We start from the raw sequence: 17834 nt of genomic DNA, 5'->3' as shown, positions 1-17834 counted from the left end.
TTTCAAAATTTTCCTGGGGGGGGGTATCCCTCCCAGACCCCCAGCTTCGGGTGCCATCTTGTTTTCTGCTTTTTTGGTGACCACCCACTCTCATCCCTGATACTTGGCCATTTATTTATTGAGGAAAATGATCCAGTATTACATATCTGTGAGTGGCAAAAGTATGTGAACCTTTGCTTTCAGTATCTGGTGTGACCCCCTTGTGCAGCAATAACTGCAGCTAAACGTTTCCAGTAACTGTTGATCAGTCCTGCACACCGGCTTGGAGGAATTTTAGCCCGTTCCTCCATACAGAACAGCTTCAACTCTGGGATGTTGGTGGGTTTCCTCACATGAACTGCTCGCTTCAGGTCCTTCCACAACATTTTGATTGGATTAAGGTCAGGACTTTGACTTGGCCATTCCAAAACATTAACTTTATTCTTCTTTAACCATTCTTTGGTAGAATGAATGACTTGTGTGCTTAGGGTCGTTGTCTTGCTGCATGGCCCACCTTCTCTTGAGATTCAGTTCATGGACAGATGTCCTGACATTTTCCTTTAGAATTCGCTGGAATAATTCAGAATTCATTGCTCCATCAATGATGGCAAGCCGTTCATAATGTTATTATAAAAGTCTGACAGCAAGGAAAGGATCCCTACAGAGATACACCTGTGTCTGTTTGCCTCGATAACTGGAAAGAAACTGAAAGAAAATGGCAGATTCAACAGTGAATGTAGAAACTTTCTCTTCTTCCGGTCTCTGATGCGGCTCCCCATTCAGTGCCTGTAGTCGATTAAGGCACAGGGGCTGTTTCCTGATGTTTACGAAAGGAGAAGTTGCACAGAATTCTTGAAGTCTCTTTCCAGAGTAATGCATGAATATTTAGCTGATTACGACAATATGAAGGAGTGTCTGACAACATGGAAATTATCTCTTTTTTTTGTAAACATCAGAAAACGGCTCCTGTGCAATAATCGACTACAGAAAGGTATAAACAATGACCGGAGAAACAGTTATTATGAACCTCTCAGTGGCAGAAACTAGCGGTTTATTTTGATGCGGATGAATTACATGATTTTGTTTAGCCGTTTTGCGGTTGCCGGTTATACACTCGCTGGCCACTTTATTAGGTACACCCCTACACCTGCCGTTTTATGCGGTTCTCTAATCAGCCGATCCCTTGACAGCAGCACACTGCATAAAATCATGCAGATACAAATCAAGAGCTTCAGTTAATGTTCACTTCAAACATCAGAATAGGAAAAATTGTGATTTCTATGTCTTTCACTGTGGCATGGGTGTTGGTTTGAGCCAGATGGACTGGTTTGAGTATTTCAGAAACTGCTGATCTGCTGGGGTTTTCACACACAACAGTCTCTAGAGTTTACACAGCATGGTGCAAAAAAACAGAAAACACTGAGTGAGCGACAGTTCTGTGGGTGGAAACGCCTTGTTGATGAGAGGTCAGAGGAAAATGGCCAGATTGGTTCGAGCTGCCAGGAAGGATATAGTAACTCTTTACAACCGTGGTGAGCAGAAAAGCATCTCGGCATGCAACAGCAGAAGACCACATTGGGTTCCACTCCTGCCAGCTGAGAACAGGAACCTTAGAATCAAGAAAAAGTTCCTATTAAAGTGGCCGGTGTGTGTAGCTTTGCAACTCAATACTCGACCGATTTTAATGGTTTTTGTCCCCATAAGATACACTATATTGCCAAAAGTATTTGCTCACCTGCCTTGACTCACATATGAGCTTAAGTGACATCCCATTCCTAATCCATAGGGTTCAATGTGATATCGGTCCACACTTTGCAGCTAGAACAGCTTCAACTCTTCTGGGAAGGCTGTCCACAAGGTTTAGGAGTGTGTTTATGGGAATTTTTGACCATTCTTCCAGAAGCGCATTTGTGAGGTCACATACTGATGTTGGACGAGAAGGCCTGGCTCTCAGTCTCCGCTCTAATTCATCCCAAAGGCAGGGGCGCAGATACGTTTTTTGAACTGGGGGGGACAAAAAACTGGGGGGGACAAAGCTGCCAGCAAACCAACCCCGATATGCCTGTCAAACTTGTTGTGGGTAACCATAGCAACCAAGCTCGAGCTCGCAACCTGTGCAGTCTGTGCAGCTCAACCAACCGAATATCAGTCTTTTTGTTTTATGTGAGTTGTTGCAACTATGTATGTACTGCTATGCACCTCAGTAAACCGAATGGTAATTAGTCTTTTGATTTTTCCGTGAGGTTTGCCTTATGCAAAGAAAGACAGGATAGACGTTTTTTTCCTCCCTATAAGTGGGGGGGACCAAACGAGGTGAATTTAAATCTGGGTGGGACGAATCCCACCCGTCCCCCCCTCTATCTGCGCCCGTGCCCAAAGGTGTTCTATCGGGTTGAGGTCAGGACTCTGTGCAGGCCAGTCAAGTTCATCCACACCAGACTCTGTCATCCATGTCTTTATGGACCTTGCTTTGTGCACTGGTGCACAGTCATGTTGGAAGAGGAAGGGGCCAGCTCCAAACTGTAAAAACAGTCTGCATGCCTAGGTGCTTGATTTTATACACCTGTGGCCATGGACGTGATTGGAACACCTGATTCCAATAATTTGCACTACGTTCACACTGCAAGGCTTAATGCTCAATTCCAATTTTTTTGTGAAATCCGATTTTTTTGTGAGGTCGTTCACATTAACAAATATATGCGACTTGTATGTGATCCTCAGTATGAACGAAAAGCGACCTAAAAGTGTTCCGCATGCGCATTGCAGGATACAACGACGTCACACGCAGTGAGCATGGCCAGTGTTTACGGAAGTAACCTAAAGTTTCCTGTGTATGACAGTAGCCAGCATGGAGTACCTGGCGATGATGCAGTTGTTGTTGCGACGGAGCCAGAACATGCACAATAGCCTGATGTTGAGAAGGAAGAGGGCAAGGGTTTTGGCTCAGGCGTTCTGCGGGGTAGTGACTGCAACCTCCATTCAAAGGAACATCAAAGCCATGTTGTTGTAACTTTTTTTGAGACCCCCACCGCCTACTTCAGCGCAGAATAGTGACGTTTGTGGCTTGTTGATGACGTGTAAGTCGGATGAATGCGACCTGGCGGTTCAGACTGAAGTCGCATATGAAAAGATCGGATAGGAATCGGAATTAGGACCACATATCCAAACGGCCTGGGTCGGATTTGAAAAAATCGGATCTGTGTCGTTCATATTGTCAATAAAAGATCGGATACAGGTCACATATGGGCGAAAAGATCGGATTTGAGTCACTTCAGCCTGCAGTGTGAATGTAGTGTTGGATGGGTGAGCAAATACTTTTGGCAATATAGTGTATTTGGGATGGGGAAAATGGGACCCAGGTTAAAAAATCCTTTTCCTTTAACCACTCAGCTAACAGTAGGCTGAGGTATTACAGTATATTCCCACCTTGGATCCCAGGATCCAACATGACCCTGCCCAGGATAAACTGCTTACCAAAAATGAAGAGGAATGTTCTTTATTCACCAAACTGAGTTCACTGATGATGCACTGAGAAAAGCCTCTCTCACGCCCTGTCTGGCTACGTGTAAGGGCCCTGATGCATAAACCAAGATACTGTTGAGCATCACTGGCTGACCATCGGCGGTAGTTACCGCAGCATGTCCTGCACTCTGTCAGTGCCTGTTTGACTAATACGCATGACTGAGCATATTGAATAGATGTCAGAGGCTGGTGCTAAAGACTTGTCTGATGTTCAGGTTGTTCAGTTTCACAAATTATTGGAATAAAAAAATAGACGTAGACAGGAGCCAAGCTGGTAAACAACACCCCCAAGAGGCCATAAACAGCGTATCTTTATTTATTTTTTTTTAAACTACTGTTCATCATTTCTCAGCTTTAGCTCAGCTGCTGTAGCTAGCTATATTTTTGTCATGTAATTGCTGAGCAAAATGAACTGACAGTTCACATCAGGTAGTTTGTTTGGCTACATCCCAAACCGCACACTACTGCACTAAATAATACCATATACTACCAGTATAGAGGCATATTATTGTATTGCACTACTCGGTATTTTGGAACAGAGGCTTTTTATCATGGTACTGTGTTGCATTTATGTTAGTCTGTAAACTGCTGTTAGGATCATGCCTTTAAAGAGGAGCTCTGACTCCCAGGACATGCAACCCTTAAACTACACACCCATATGCACATCAAATGGTGTATACAGTGGTGCTTGAAAAGTTTGTGAACCCTTTAGAATGTTCTATATTTCTGCATAAATATGACCTAAAACATCATCAGATTTTCACACAAGTCCTAAAAGTAGATAAAGAGAACCCAATTCAGCAAATGAGACAAAAATATTATACTCGGTCATTTATTTATTGAGGAAAATGATCCAATATTACATATCTGTGAGTGGCAAAAGTATGTGAACCTTTGCTTTCAGTATCTGGTGTGACCCCCTTGTGCAGTAATAACTGCAACTAAACGTTTGTGGTAACTGTTGATCAGTCCTGCACACCGGCTTGGAGGAATTTTAGCCCATTCCTCCGTACAGAACAGCTTCAACTCTGGGATGTTGGTGGGTTTCCTCACATGAACTGCTCGCTTCAGGTCCTTCCACAACATTTTGATTGGATTAAGGTCAGGACTTTGACTTGGCCATTCCAAAACATTAACTTTATTCTTCTTTAACCATTCTTTGGTAGAACGACTTGTGTGCTTAGGGTCGTTGTCTTGCTGCATGACCCACCTTCTCTTGAGATTCAGTTCATGGACAGATATCCTGACATTTTCCTTTAGAATTCGCTGGTATGGGGGGGGGCGTCGTGGCTCAGGTGGATAAGGCACCATACCATAAATCCGGGGACCCAGGTTCGATTCCGGCCCGAGGTCATTTCTCGATCCCTCCCTGTCTCTCTCTCCCGCTCATTTCCTGTCTCTACGCTGTCCTATCCAATAAAGGTGCAAAAAGCCCCAAAAAATATCTAAAAAAAAAAAAGAATTCGCTGGTATAATTCAGAATTCATTGTTCCATCAATGATAGCAAGCCGTCCTGGCCAGATGCAGCAAAACAGGCCCAAACCATGATACTACCTCCACCATGTTTCACAGATGGGATAAGATTCTTATGCTGGAATGCAGTGTTTTCTTTTCTCCAAACATAACACTTCTCATTTAAACCAAAAAGTTTTATTTTGGTCTCATCCATCCACAAAACATATTTTTCCAATAGCCTTCTGGCTTGTCCATGTGATCTTTAGCAAACTGCAGATGAGCAGCAATGTTCTTTTTGGAGAGCAGTGGCTTTCTCCTTGCAACCCTGCCATGCACACCATTGTTGTTCAGTGTTCTCCTGATGGTGGACTCATGAATATTAACATTAGCCAATGTGAGAGAGGCCTTCAGTTGCTTAGAAGTTACTCTAGGGTCCTTTGTGACCTTGCCGACTATTACACGCCTTGCTCTTAGAGTGATCTTGTTGGTCGACCACTCCTGGGGGAGGGTAACAGTGGTCTTGAATTTCCTTCATTTGTACACAATCTGTCTGACTGTGAATTGGTGGAGTCCAAACTCTTTAGAGATGGTTTTGAAACCTTTTCCAGCCTGATGAGCATCAACAACGCTTTTTCTGAGGTCCTCAGAAATCTCTTTTGTTCGTGCCATGATACACTTCCACAACCATGTGTTGTGAAGATCAGACGTTGATAGATCACTGTTCTTTAAATAAAACAGGGTGCCCACTCACACCTGATTGTCATCCCATTGATTTGAAAACACCTGACTCTAATTTCACCTCCAAATTAACTGCTAATCCTAGAGGTTCATATACTTTTGCCACTCACAGATATGTAACATTGGACCATTTTCCTCAATAAATAAATGACCAAGTATAATATATTTGTCTCATTTGTTTAACTGGGTTCTCTTGATCTACTTTTAGGACTTGTGTGAAAATCTGAGGTTGTTTTAGGTCATATTTATGCAGAAATATAGAAAATTCTAAAAGGTTCACAAACTTTCAAGCACCACTGTAGTTGTATGGCAAAGTGCTGTTATGCCATACAGTGCAAAAGGTTACTACCCAGCTCACTTTAAGGCAGTATCACCTCTACTAAGGCTTGCTTACACATGCTTGCTAAGGTTGGGATACACAAGATGTAAAAGAAACACTGACATCATTTGTCTCCATATCTAAACGACTCTACTAGCTCAGTAACTGATTTAAGTTCTAAAATCTGACGTTTAAAGCCATCCTTCATATTCTGACGTAACTGCATCACAATAATTGAGTTCTGTAATGTACCAGGTTTTCAACCAGTAAAATCGTTAAAGTTAAATCAGTGTTCTGTCCATAGAATATCCTAATCACTGCCTGTTATGTTGCTTTGTGTCATGACTGGGAATGTTCTTGCCCATGATAAAATCACTGTAATGCGCTCTGTAATGTGAAATGTCCCAGTGCTGTTATACTAAATATCAGCACTCTCTGAACGTCACTCAACCAGTCAAAGTACTGCACCAGAATTAACTGTTGTATAATTACTATTATCTAAATACGATGCCTTTAATCTGCCCTTGGATATTAAACAATATTAAAAAGTGCCTCTGAGAGCTATGGGTCATTCTGTTATTGTTTCTTTGGGACAGGCTTTGCAGGCACTCCAGGCTACTTGTCTCCAGAAGTACTGAGAAAGGACCCTTATGGTAAACCTGTGGACATTTGGGCCTGTGGTGAGGGTTTTTCTTTTTCTTTTTTTTTTTGAGTACTAATTATTTATCTCATTCAATTACGTAATATTTACTCTTTTTTGCACTCCATGTCTGAAGTTGTGTTTTTTGTTTTTTTTTTTAAAATCTGCTCATTTACACATGCCTATATACTCCATCTCTTCCAGGAGTTATCCTCTATATCCTACTTGTGGGCTATCCTCCATTCTGGGATGAAGATCAGCATAAACTGTACCAGCAAATCAAGGCTGGAGCTTATGATGTAAGTACAGTTTAGGATTTAGTATGATGCCTGTTCCGAGTTTACCCTGTGGAGTTATTAGATTTTATTTACTCATTCATGAACCTTTCAATTTTAGTTCAGAGGTCATAATATTAAAACATGAACATTTACAAAGATGCAGTGTTTGGGCAATCTAGAACTTTCTTTCCCCACTTTTGATTTTATTAGTGCCCTTCCATTTGAGAGACAAAAAATTATCCTAAACGTAATAATAATAATAATAAATGTGAGTGTGAATGGTTGTCTGTGTCTATGTGTCAGCCCTGTGATGACCTGGCGACTTGTCCAGGGTGTACCCCGCCTTTCGCCCGTAGTCAGCTGGGATAGACTCCAGCTTGCCTGCGACCCTGTAGAAGGATAAAGCAGCTACAGATAATGGATGGATGGATAATAATAATAATAATAATAATAATACATTTCTTATTATATTCCAGTTATTCACACCATACAGTCTTTCTTTACCCGAGACATTAATTTAATTGCTTAATAACATTGTACATTAGAATAAAATAGCTTAATATATGTTAATATAACAACTTTGTCAAGTACACTATCGAATGTACCCCTGGGTATGGAATGGTTCCATATTTGGCTGATATGTCTTAAGGCAAGGACCTTGTTTCTTTCCAATTAGATGTAATTCTAGAGCATTCTCCAATTTTTTAATTTTTTTAATTAGCTTTGCCATAGCAAAATAAATATATATATATATATATATATATATATATATATATATATATATATATATATATATATATGAGTGATTCCACGCTTATGGGTACTGAAATGGGGACATGAACTTATTTTTAAAAATTCACCTAAAACCATTTCTTTTTTTACCATCAGGTCACAAAACATGTAATCTTTAATGAATGAGATGTTAAAAGATAACTTTAATTTTCTGAGATGTAATAAAAACATATTTATATGCCAAAGTCAGAACGTAACAGAAGTGTTGTGGACATATATATTCTCAATTTTAACAATGTAGAATTACTTTTTGAAACATAGGGAGGTGATGTTTTAGCAAATATAATTAATAAACATGTGTAGTAGAATAAACATACACATTCTTTCAATAAGATTAACATGGTATATAGCTAGATTGTAATTAATTTGTAACAGACGCGAGATGGACAATCGTAACAGAAGTAATGTAACAGACATCATTTTGGAACTCATAGGCTTGACTTTGGCATATAAATATGTTTTTATTACATCTCAGAAAATTAAAGTTATCTTTTAACATATCATTCATTAAAGATTACATGTTTTGTGACCTGATGGTGAAAAAAGAAATGGTTTTAGGTGAATTTTTAAAAATAAGTTCTTGTCCCCATTTCAGTACCCATAAGCGTGGAATCACTCATATATATATTATGGCTGGGAAACCACTACAGCTTGCACCAATTACAGTGGCCCCATTGTACCACGTAGCCTAAGTGTGCCCCATGTTAACCTAACTGCATGTCTTTAGACTGTGGGGGAAACCGGAGCACCCGGAGGAAACCCACGCAGACACGGGGAGGACATGCAAACTCTACACAGAAAGGCCCCTGTCAGCCATGAGGTTCGAACCCAGAACCTTCTTGCTGTGAGGTGACAGTGGTAACCACTACACCACCGTGCCGCCCCAAACAATATTTGACTCGGCTACAATTTAAGGTGCTTTCGTGCTCTGCAAGTTAGAGTGAAAATTTATACTTTTGGTTTGTTTGCTCTTTAGTTTCATTTTGTTTTCTCACTATATTACATTAATGGCATTTAGCAGATGATCTTATCCAGAGCGACTTACAACATACCCAGTTAACAGGAGCAGTTGGGGGTTAGGTGCCTTACTCAAGGGCACCTCAGCCACTCCTGCTGGCCCAGGGACTTGAACTGGCAACCTTTTGGTCCCAAAGCTGCTCCTCTCACCATTAGGTCATAGCTTCCCCTCACTACCATATGATGGTTGGAAAAAGTAACCAAAGTTTGCCAAGGATGCAAAAAAATCAAAATCCCCAGAGCACCAAGAACACGGTGCAGCAGTCAGTTATCCGCTGCAATCACAGCCCTGCTGGTATACAGTACAACAGCACGATTGCAAGTTTGTTGTTGCTTTTATGCAACAGTTCTTTAAAGAAGAAATTAATATTGAGTAACTGACATTTCGGATACAATATTGTTAATTGTTATACATACAGGACACTTTTTCGATGGAATAAAAACATGGATTCTATTCCCTTCTAGCGGGTTTCATTCATTTGGTTTGATAGCATGCAATATTATTAGCATATCGCTTATCCTCCGTGTATTACGCCACTCTACCCAGTGGAGAACGAGCGTTGAATATGGTTCACGATATTGCATGGTTGTCAAGACAACATGACATCACATGTCGGAGATGTAAAACTTCCGTGCTAGCGAGCGACTGTGACAATTTATAAACAAACATGGCTGCCAGGTTTACTTCATTAAATATGGAAGATTTTGACAGAAATTTTGAAAGAGGTAGATGCATTGAACACCCGAAAAGAATGTGTATGTATAATAATAATAATAATGCAGGCTTTCGTCTAAACGGGGGAACAGGGGCGCTGCGCCCTCTTACTCTCGGCGTGCGCCCCCTTACCGACTCCGTGAAAACATCCCAGCAACACTACGTGACAATGTGTCTGATCATCAAATACGTTATAATTGCTCCAAAAATATTCCAATCATAGTAGATACACCGCCAGACGGTGCAAAAACAATCCGAATTGGCGTTTTCCAGACCGAGGCGCCATGTTGTTTAGTTGTTTACTTGTCGCGGCTGCTCTCGCGAGATTTGACATGGGTTACATACAAGGTCAGCTGACTTGTAGAGCGAGATTTCTCGAGACTGAATGACCTTTCACCCACCGGCGCGGGAGCTTTTGACAGAAGTAGTTCGTGAGTTGTTTTTGTTGACACTTGGGCATTTAAAGACGTCAACCCGCGGCACGAAACGGAAGAAAGCCAAAGACTGTCCGGGGCAGAAGAAGATGACTTCTTTCTTTTTCAATGTTGACAGACAATTTGTTACAATTTCCCTCTCAGATAGCCTCAGAATGTCCCATTGGAGCATTTTTCAAAGGCTTTGCACGGCGGGGGGGGACAACCGGCACCATCCCCCCCCCCCCCCCCCCCCCCCCCCCCGCTTCGCTCCCTCGCCATGGTGAGCGCTCTCATACTAAATTTTTCTAGAAAAAACCCTGATAATGGCTTTTTTTCATGCTATATGAAATATATTCTATTCAGTTAGCATGATATTGAATTAGTCTTCGACTTGTTCAATATCATGCTAGCTGAATGGAATATATCTGATATACCACTCAACACCAGCCAATATTATTTAAATATTTAGGGATTTTTTTTTTTTTTGTTTGCTCCATCAATGGCAATAGTTCCCAAAGAAGCCACAGCTGAATAGAGCAGTAGGTGTTGCCATGTAATGCACAAACTGACTGGCAGCCCATAGTAAGTGTAATAACAATTTCAGTTTCACAAACTATTGCTAGAATTGGAATTTGTAGCGAACACAGACAAGCGGGTTGATACAAACAGTGAAATGTGCCAGTACTGCTGTACTGAATCCATGCTGTTATACTAAATATACTAATAGCGGCAATCTTGGAATGCTGCTTGTCCGTCACGTTAGCAGACCGAAACCACCTGAGCCATTCCAAGCTAACCTACACATCATAGTCATTTTTTCAAATCTCACCAGGTGTTAAAAACTGCAGCTCATTACAAAGATATATATCTGAAGTTTGATTTCAGCATTCATGGACTGCTTGAAATGTGGATGACATATAGCCAGAAATCAAAACTGTTCATCTGAAGTAGTCACAAGCATATTTAACCTGTAGAAGTGACCTTATGTGCACTTTGATTAAAGACATTTTATCTTGCATACAAACCGAAGGATCTGCAGCTGATAACATTTTGGAAAACTTTGTTCACCAAGTTGAACTAAGGACCACTTTATTCTGTGCATTGTTATGTGGGAGTTTAAAAATAAATAATAATAAATAGATACAACTTTTGCACTTTGTTTCATACTGGTGGAGGTACTTGTCACGGAAGTCACATTTTTTTCGGTCACGGAAGTCACAGACTTCCAGTGCTCTCCAAGGTCAGCAATTTACTAATTTATGATGGCTTGCTTAATTTAGGAATCTCTAGACTTCCCCCTGGTATACTGTGTGAGACAAATGGTACATCTCTCCCAGAAGGCTACGAACTGGATAAAACATTTCTTCAGTCAATATTTTTGAGGATGTAGCTGTCACGGAAGTCACATTTTCCTCCTGTTTTTTTTTTTTTGTATGAAAATGTAGTTAGGAATGAAAAAAATGTTGGCTATACTAAGGAGCTGTATAATGTCCATGAAATAAATGCATAACATTTTACATTTGTTCTGGAATTTATGGGCCATAGATTGACTTCAACCAAATTTGAGTAGCTTTCGTCACGGAAGTCACCTTGGAATGGCCCACCTGTACTATAATTATCTCGTAGTATATTATACAAATCACAAGTTTTAAAACATTTTGTGCATCACAGCCATTGTTTATTTTCCTCTTTTTTTCTTGGTCAGTCCAACTGCCAACTCTCCAGCTCACAGTTCATTTCCACAGTGCTTCGCTCTGTCCTTTGACTCCGTTTGTGCCTCGTGGCTCATTTTAACAGCTCACATCTAGAGGAAAATGTCATCCGCAACCCAAAGCACATGACACGTTTGCTTTCCCTTGCCATAGCTGGGTCAATTCAGGATCAGATCAATTTCTCACTACAAATGACTCCTATTCAAGTTTGATTGGAACTATACCGGATGGTCTTGGATTGGTTACGTTGGTGCAGTTGTTCTGACCTGTACAAATGAACCACACCAAAGAAGAAATTGTTCCAGGATTCGATTCATGTGGACTAAACACTGTGTATGTGAGAGCAGCCTTAAAGATCACATTTGGTCCAGCATAACTGTGACAAAGCTCTTTGGAGGTTTTAGGGGGAAAAAAAAAATGAGTGCTTAAATTCAAGTAGTTTTCTTTCCATATTTTGTAATTTGTAAATGTACAGTTTCATAGTCAGGCTGCAAGTATCGTTCAGAGACCGGATGCTCATCAGGTTATCTTTTTCCATTATGGCATAAATGCTCTGTTCTGGGGCTTGGTGGTCTGACAGGCTGCTTAATTTTTGATTGCGTGTAAATTAGAGCTGTGCCAGAGCTATTGATCCTGTCATGCCTTTCCTGACGCATTGCGGATAGATGACTTACCAGGAAGAACTGGGTGATTCTTTTGCATGTGCAGACGTACAAATGTCTGTCTTTTTCTTCTAAAAAGCAAATAAAATTTTAATGAACAGTGTGTGCGTTTGCACATCTAGGCACTGTAATGCACAGGTTAAAGAAAAGCAGAAAAATGTCTTCTTATGATGACGAATGGTTCTTTAAACTGGTAGTAGTTTTAAAATAATTCTCCGCAGTGGTGTGTGCAGAAGATATAAATGTAGATTTACGTCCCACTATCCTCTAATCTAATAGCTTCTCTCAGTGAGGTGTTAATTTGCAAAACTAACATTTATTAGAACCCCAGCCGTGGTCGTCGTATATCCAATAGTTGGTGTAGTAAAGAAACACAATGACGCAGCGTTTCCCACTGCTTCCTTGATGGACTCCTAATTTGATTGTCCCCCACGTCGGACATTTTGTTTGTGCATTAAAAGCGCATGAGGAATTTACTCTTATGCATGCAGGGTACATCTTTAATACTTTTGTATCATTCTCGCTGCCACACTCCAGTTTCCTTCTCCTGAGTGGGACACGGTGACCCCTGAGGCCAAAAACCTCATCAACCAGATGCTGACCATCAACCCAGCCAAGAGGATCACCGCTGAGCAGGCCCTCAAGCACCCATGGGTCTGCGTAAGTAATTGCTTCCAATATCTATAATTGTCGCAAGCCGCAGGCTGCAGAAATCCATTTAAAAACCAGCAGCGCCATAGATTCTTTCAGGATTTTAATCCATTTCTAGTCTAGCCATCTAACGGTACTGCATCTGAGCAGGAACGCCTAACTGCAGCCTTGGATTCCAGCGCGGTTTGAGTCTCACTGAGCAGCACTGTTTGAGCTAATGCTGGCCTGAAATACTAGATCAGATTGGACTTCTTGTTGGCATCGTGCTCGTCATGTTTTGTGTAACTTAGCAACAGGAGTTTGCCGAGAGACGCTCGGTTACTAAGAGGATGTCCATATCGGATCAGTATTGGGTATTGCGCAATGCCCAGAGGTCTGATGTTAGTCATTTATTGAAAATCATGCTCAATCCGGCATCGGTGCATCCTACTTTGGTGATTTTCTTCATTCTGACACTTAATAAAGCTAGATATTATGAGGTGAATTGCATCAGGCGACTCTGAGAACCAAATTTGCGCATTATTCTGGCTTTCCAGAGTTGTGCATGCCTTCGTTAGGTACTAAAGAAGAAAATCAAGCGCTGTTGCATGCACTGTCTCTTGAAACTGAATATATTTTACTTCAGATGCTTCCAGTCACACTGATCAAACTGATGTTTCTCAATTTTACTGTTCAGCAACGGTCCACAGTGGCCTCCATGATGCATCGGCAAGAGACTGTGGAATGCCTGCGCAAGTTCAATGCCCGGAGAAAACTGAAAGTATATTTCCATTATAGTTCCTGCATATTGGGACAAAAATTCAACAGATTCGTAGCACAAAATAATCCATGTCTGTCTCTCTCTCTGCCTTTCTATTCAGGGAGCAATCCTCACCACTATGCTGGTTTCCAGAAACTTTTCAGGTGGGTCTCTGTTGCTTGCTCATGATCAGGTAGGGTGCACAAGCCATGGACCATGCTGCTGTATCCCTATAATTGTAGGCAAAATTGAAGATGTATTTTCAGCTAGATGTACAATCAGGGAGTACAAGGTCTGGAACGACTGAGAACATAGAAAAGTGATGGACTCTTGTTTCTAACCCCACATTTCTGCAGGGGACACAGATGAATTATTTAACCATCTTTGATTTAGCCGTTACGGAATTTATAAATGGATAAAATGTGCTTTTTACTTATGACATCCTGTTCGTTTTTTTTTTTTTTCCCCAGTGTCAAGGCAGGTTCTTTTCTTTGGTGTCACAGGCTAACAGGTTGCATTTTGTGCCAAATCCAGAAGTGTTTTTAATGAGCTTGAGTATTGGTTAGGTCACATTCTCTCAGGGGTTGTATATTTTCTATAGCATGATCCAACTGAACGCCTCTCTGTCCAATAGTGGGCCGGCAGCATACCAGCCCTGCTGCTCCCACCACCAGCACTGCCGCGCTTGCACAGGAAGGTATGTGAGAGTGCATCTCCTCACCTCTCCACCGGGGGGGGGCCCAGATAGCCCCATCCACCTTGTCCCCACAAACTTGACCCTGTCTTTGCTCCACCCTCTCAGCATGTAATCAGACGCCTGCCATGCCTGCTGTCACATAAAAACACACGCATTCAATTTCATGTAAAATCACTGCCCGTCGGTCCAGGATGACCAAGTTCTTGATTTCATACACGTCCGTGGCCTGTTTCCATTTTACCAAGATTAACATTCATAACAGTCATGTGCATCATGCACTGTCTTCGTGCACCATGGTCTTCAGCCTGCGCTGTCCTTTAACTTTTAATCCAGTATTGTTTAGTGTTTAAGGACAAAAAGCAGATCCTGCCACTTATAAATGTAAACCATCTTTGTTGTAAATAGTGTTTGGACACATGAGGAATAAACACACCTCAGTTCTCTGGAACTTTGAATAGATTTTTTTTGTAACCTCGCACGCATGGATTGTTCTCTCTAGATATTTGAATAGACGTTATTCCAGTCCTTTTTTCAGACGGCTGTCTTTTTTTTTTTTTTTTACGCGACTTGAATTTGAACACTGATGCTCCAGGCAGGAGTCTGATCAATATTACCTCGCCGCATTCATTATAGTGATTCGCTGTCTCCAGTCAGCCAGCATGACTTACATGTTATGTATGTGATTATGTCTGCTTTATTTAGTCCTTTTTTTGGGGAGGTTATATCCCCTGCCTCTTTTTAGAGCTCTTAGGTAGCCTCTGCTTTAGCCGGAGATGTGGAAACCAGTTCTGTCTTCTCTCCCAGCTCGAAATTCTGCACCCTGGGCAGAGTAAAGAAGTCTGGTGGTATGCAGGCTGAATTCATAGTTTTCAGGTCGCAGCCTCTCATCCCCTGCCAAAGCAGACTTATTCAGCCCACCATTTCCCGCCCCCCTCGTTCCCCATTAAACCCTCACCTGCACCCCCTTGCTGAGAGTGCGGGGGTGTGCTACATGGCTGGGCAGGAGCGGGGTTGGCTTGCTGCCAACCGTCAGACCTGGTGTAGAGTGGCGCATAGTGCCAGCACGTGCCAGGTGGTCGGCATGAAAAAAGGCCCACTGGAGGCCAGACAGACGACGCTGTTTATGCGACTGAGTCAGGAGGGAATGGAAGAGCACACAAGTCCTAGCCACCCCAAAACAGAGGGGACATCTGTTTTACACAGTTTTCTGTATTCTTTTATCATACTGTTATATCATTGATTTGGTCATTCCAACAGGGTTTTGCAACATGATTAATATTATTAATTTTAGTTTTTGTTTGTTGAGAGATTTCAATGCTTTGGATGCTTCATCTCTCCCACAATAAAGGCTAGCCTTTGTAAGGTCTATACTACAGGTATGTCTTAGATAATCAGTTGCACTTTTACTGTGGTGGTGATTGGCATTAATTACTTTGGAGTCATCAAGTCACAGCTCTTTCCACCAAGTCTCACCCATACCCAGTAAGTGTTTGACTATATAACATCATCTCATTGCAGATACTAGGATACTTGTTTAGATGCTTGACCAATAGAGGCGTAGTATCAGGCTTTCTCTTCTTCTGTATCTTCTCCATCTTGAGCTTCCTGCTTTACTAACAAATAAACTGGTTGCTGGTAGTTTAGAATTTGCTGCTTTGACAAATGTTGATGCATATCTCAGGCTTTTGCCTCAGCCAGATTATGCCATTTTCTTTGATTCAGCGCTTACAAGCAAACCATTTATATCATAAGATGTTCTGTTCTTTGTTGCTGTCCTTTCCCACTACCTTCCAAGGGCATTTTCACGCTTGGCCTAAATACGCGATAATAATCTGTACCCAGGATTGATTTTGGGCTCGTTTTGGTAGAGGGCATCATCACATGTTTGCTTTCACAAAGATAATTTCCTTCCAACCAAAGTGTGAAAATTCATGCAGAACTTCTGCTGTATGTGCAGTTGTGTTTGCAAAGTGGGAGACAGGAGGAACAATCCATCCATTATCTGTAGCCACTTATCCTGATCTACAGGGTCGCAGGCAAGCTGGAGCCTATCCCAGCTGACTATGGGCGAGAGACGGGGTACACCCTGGACAAGTCGCCAGGTCATCGCAGGGCTAGGAGGAACAATCCTTTATTGTTATTCATATCGTCACGGAAACTCTCAAAACTTCAACTCTCCAAGCAAAAAACGATTCAAAGTCCAAGAGGTTGCAGAAAAGTTTTAGACTTTTATTAAATCAAATAATAAAAGCCGAGTCCGGTCTGCAGAGTGAACCAACTCAAAATCACAAAGTTCTCATTTTATACTGTCTCAAAAAAAAAACCCAACCCAGTGTATACAAATAATTTCATTGGTTAACATGTCACGTCATACCACTTCTTCAACATTTTCTACTGGACAGTACATCTCACGCTTGTCATATTTTGTATCAACCGAGCCAAATTTTCCAGTCTGAGTGGTCAATTCAGAAAGAATCAGAACATATGATAAGAAGTGGTACGTCATGAACAACACCGCATTTAGAGCGTACAATACATGATTCAAAACGACTGGAGTCAAATCAGGTTAAGGATTGACTCGTTTGCAGGTGCAAACGAACACAACACTCGTGGCCTAGGCCAGTCTACCACACCATAAGATTAAAAAAGAAAAAAAAGTGCACACTGCAGCTTGTAACAATACCCAATTCAGAATAACTTGATAAAATGTATTACGTTAGCATGCAAAGCACTCCAGAATGAACAATTGTTTAATTCAGCATGGCCTTGGCTCACTCATTACAACATATAACACTGCAGGTGCTGGAGTTAGAATAATACACTTTTTGAATAGGTCTGTGATTTAACAGACAACAACCTTTCAGTATAAACAATCTCAACGTCTTGACTGTATTTTACTGTAATTATGATCATTCATAAACCTATTTATTACTTTTAATAGAATTAACTTCATTTATTCTTTACTGAAAATCAACATACTTGGCTTTGAATTAATATACGTATAATCAGCATAAAAAGAAATCCGTGTACAGTATGTTTGAGTTCATCAATGTGTATGTTTATAGGAATCAAAATACCTTTGTGATTACTTAAGGTGTGTGTTTATATATGTATGGTTATATGAATCAGAATACCTTTGTGATTACTTAAGGTGTGTGTGTTCGTGACTGCATGTGTACATATAAAATCACCACAGTATTTACTTAATTTAAGCCAATATTTCTGTTCTGTAACAAACACAAGAATTGTGAATATTTTGAGTGAAGCCTTTCAGCGGAATGTGATCGCGTGTACTCGGATAATCGAGAGTTCGAACTGCTTGCGTTCGGTTGCCTTCTTTATTCCGTTTGTGTAGAAGACATTCAGCAGACCACTTCCCTCTCGCCATCACTGAAATCTGAAACAGGAAGTAATGCACCACTAACAAGTCGAACTAGTTCTATTATTTGCCATTTAGCCTCAGGAGCAAATACTCTTGCTGCGGTCTCGAAGCTAACCCCAG

General features: G+C 41.2%; 1 protein-coding gene across 13 annotated transcripts in view; it reads left to right on the top strand.

Moving 5' to 3' along the window:
* camk2g1 (calcium/calmodulin-dependent protein kinase (CaM kinase) II gamma 1) overlaps window positions 1–17834 on the top strand; it is a 179247-nt gene that overhangs the window by 137965 nt on the left and 23448 nt on the right. For 7 of the 13 annotated variants that reach the window (XM_060940042.1, XM_060940035.1, XM_060940040.1 and 4 more), the window contains exons 8-13: window positions 6610–6693; window positions 6858–6952; window positions 12783–12905; window positions 13573–13656; window positions 13757–13799; window positions 14270–14332. In XM_060940042.1, the coding sequence (XP_060796025.1) occupies window positions 6610–6693; window positions 6858–6952; window positions 12783–12905; window positions 13573–13656; window positions 13757–13799; window positions 14270–14332 (492 nt within the window). The remainder of the gene's footprint in view (window positions 1–6609; window positions 6694–6857; window positions 6953–12782; window positions 12906–13572; window positions 13657–13756; window positions 13800–14269; window positions 14333–17834) is intronic. The other 6 variants (XM_060940043.1, XM_060940037.1, XM_060940041.1 and 3 more) reach the window with 1 other exon arrangement.

The sequence above is a fragment of the Neoarius graeffei genome, chromosome 14 (assembly GCF_027579695.1).
Source record: "Neoarius graeffei isolate fNeoGra1 chromosome 14, fNeoGra1.pri, whole genome shotgun sequence".
Classification (NCBI taxonomy): Eukaryota; Metazoa; Chordata; class Actinopteri; order Siluriformes; family Ariidae; genus Neoarius; species Neoarius graeffei.
This window is presented reverse-complemented; position numbering and strand designations above follow the sequence as displayed.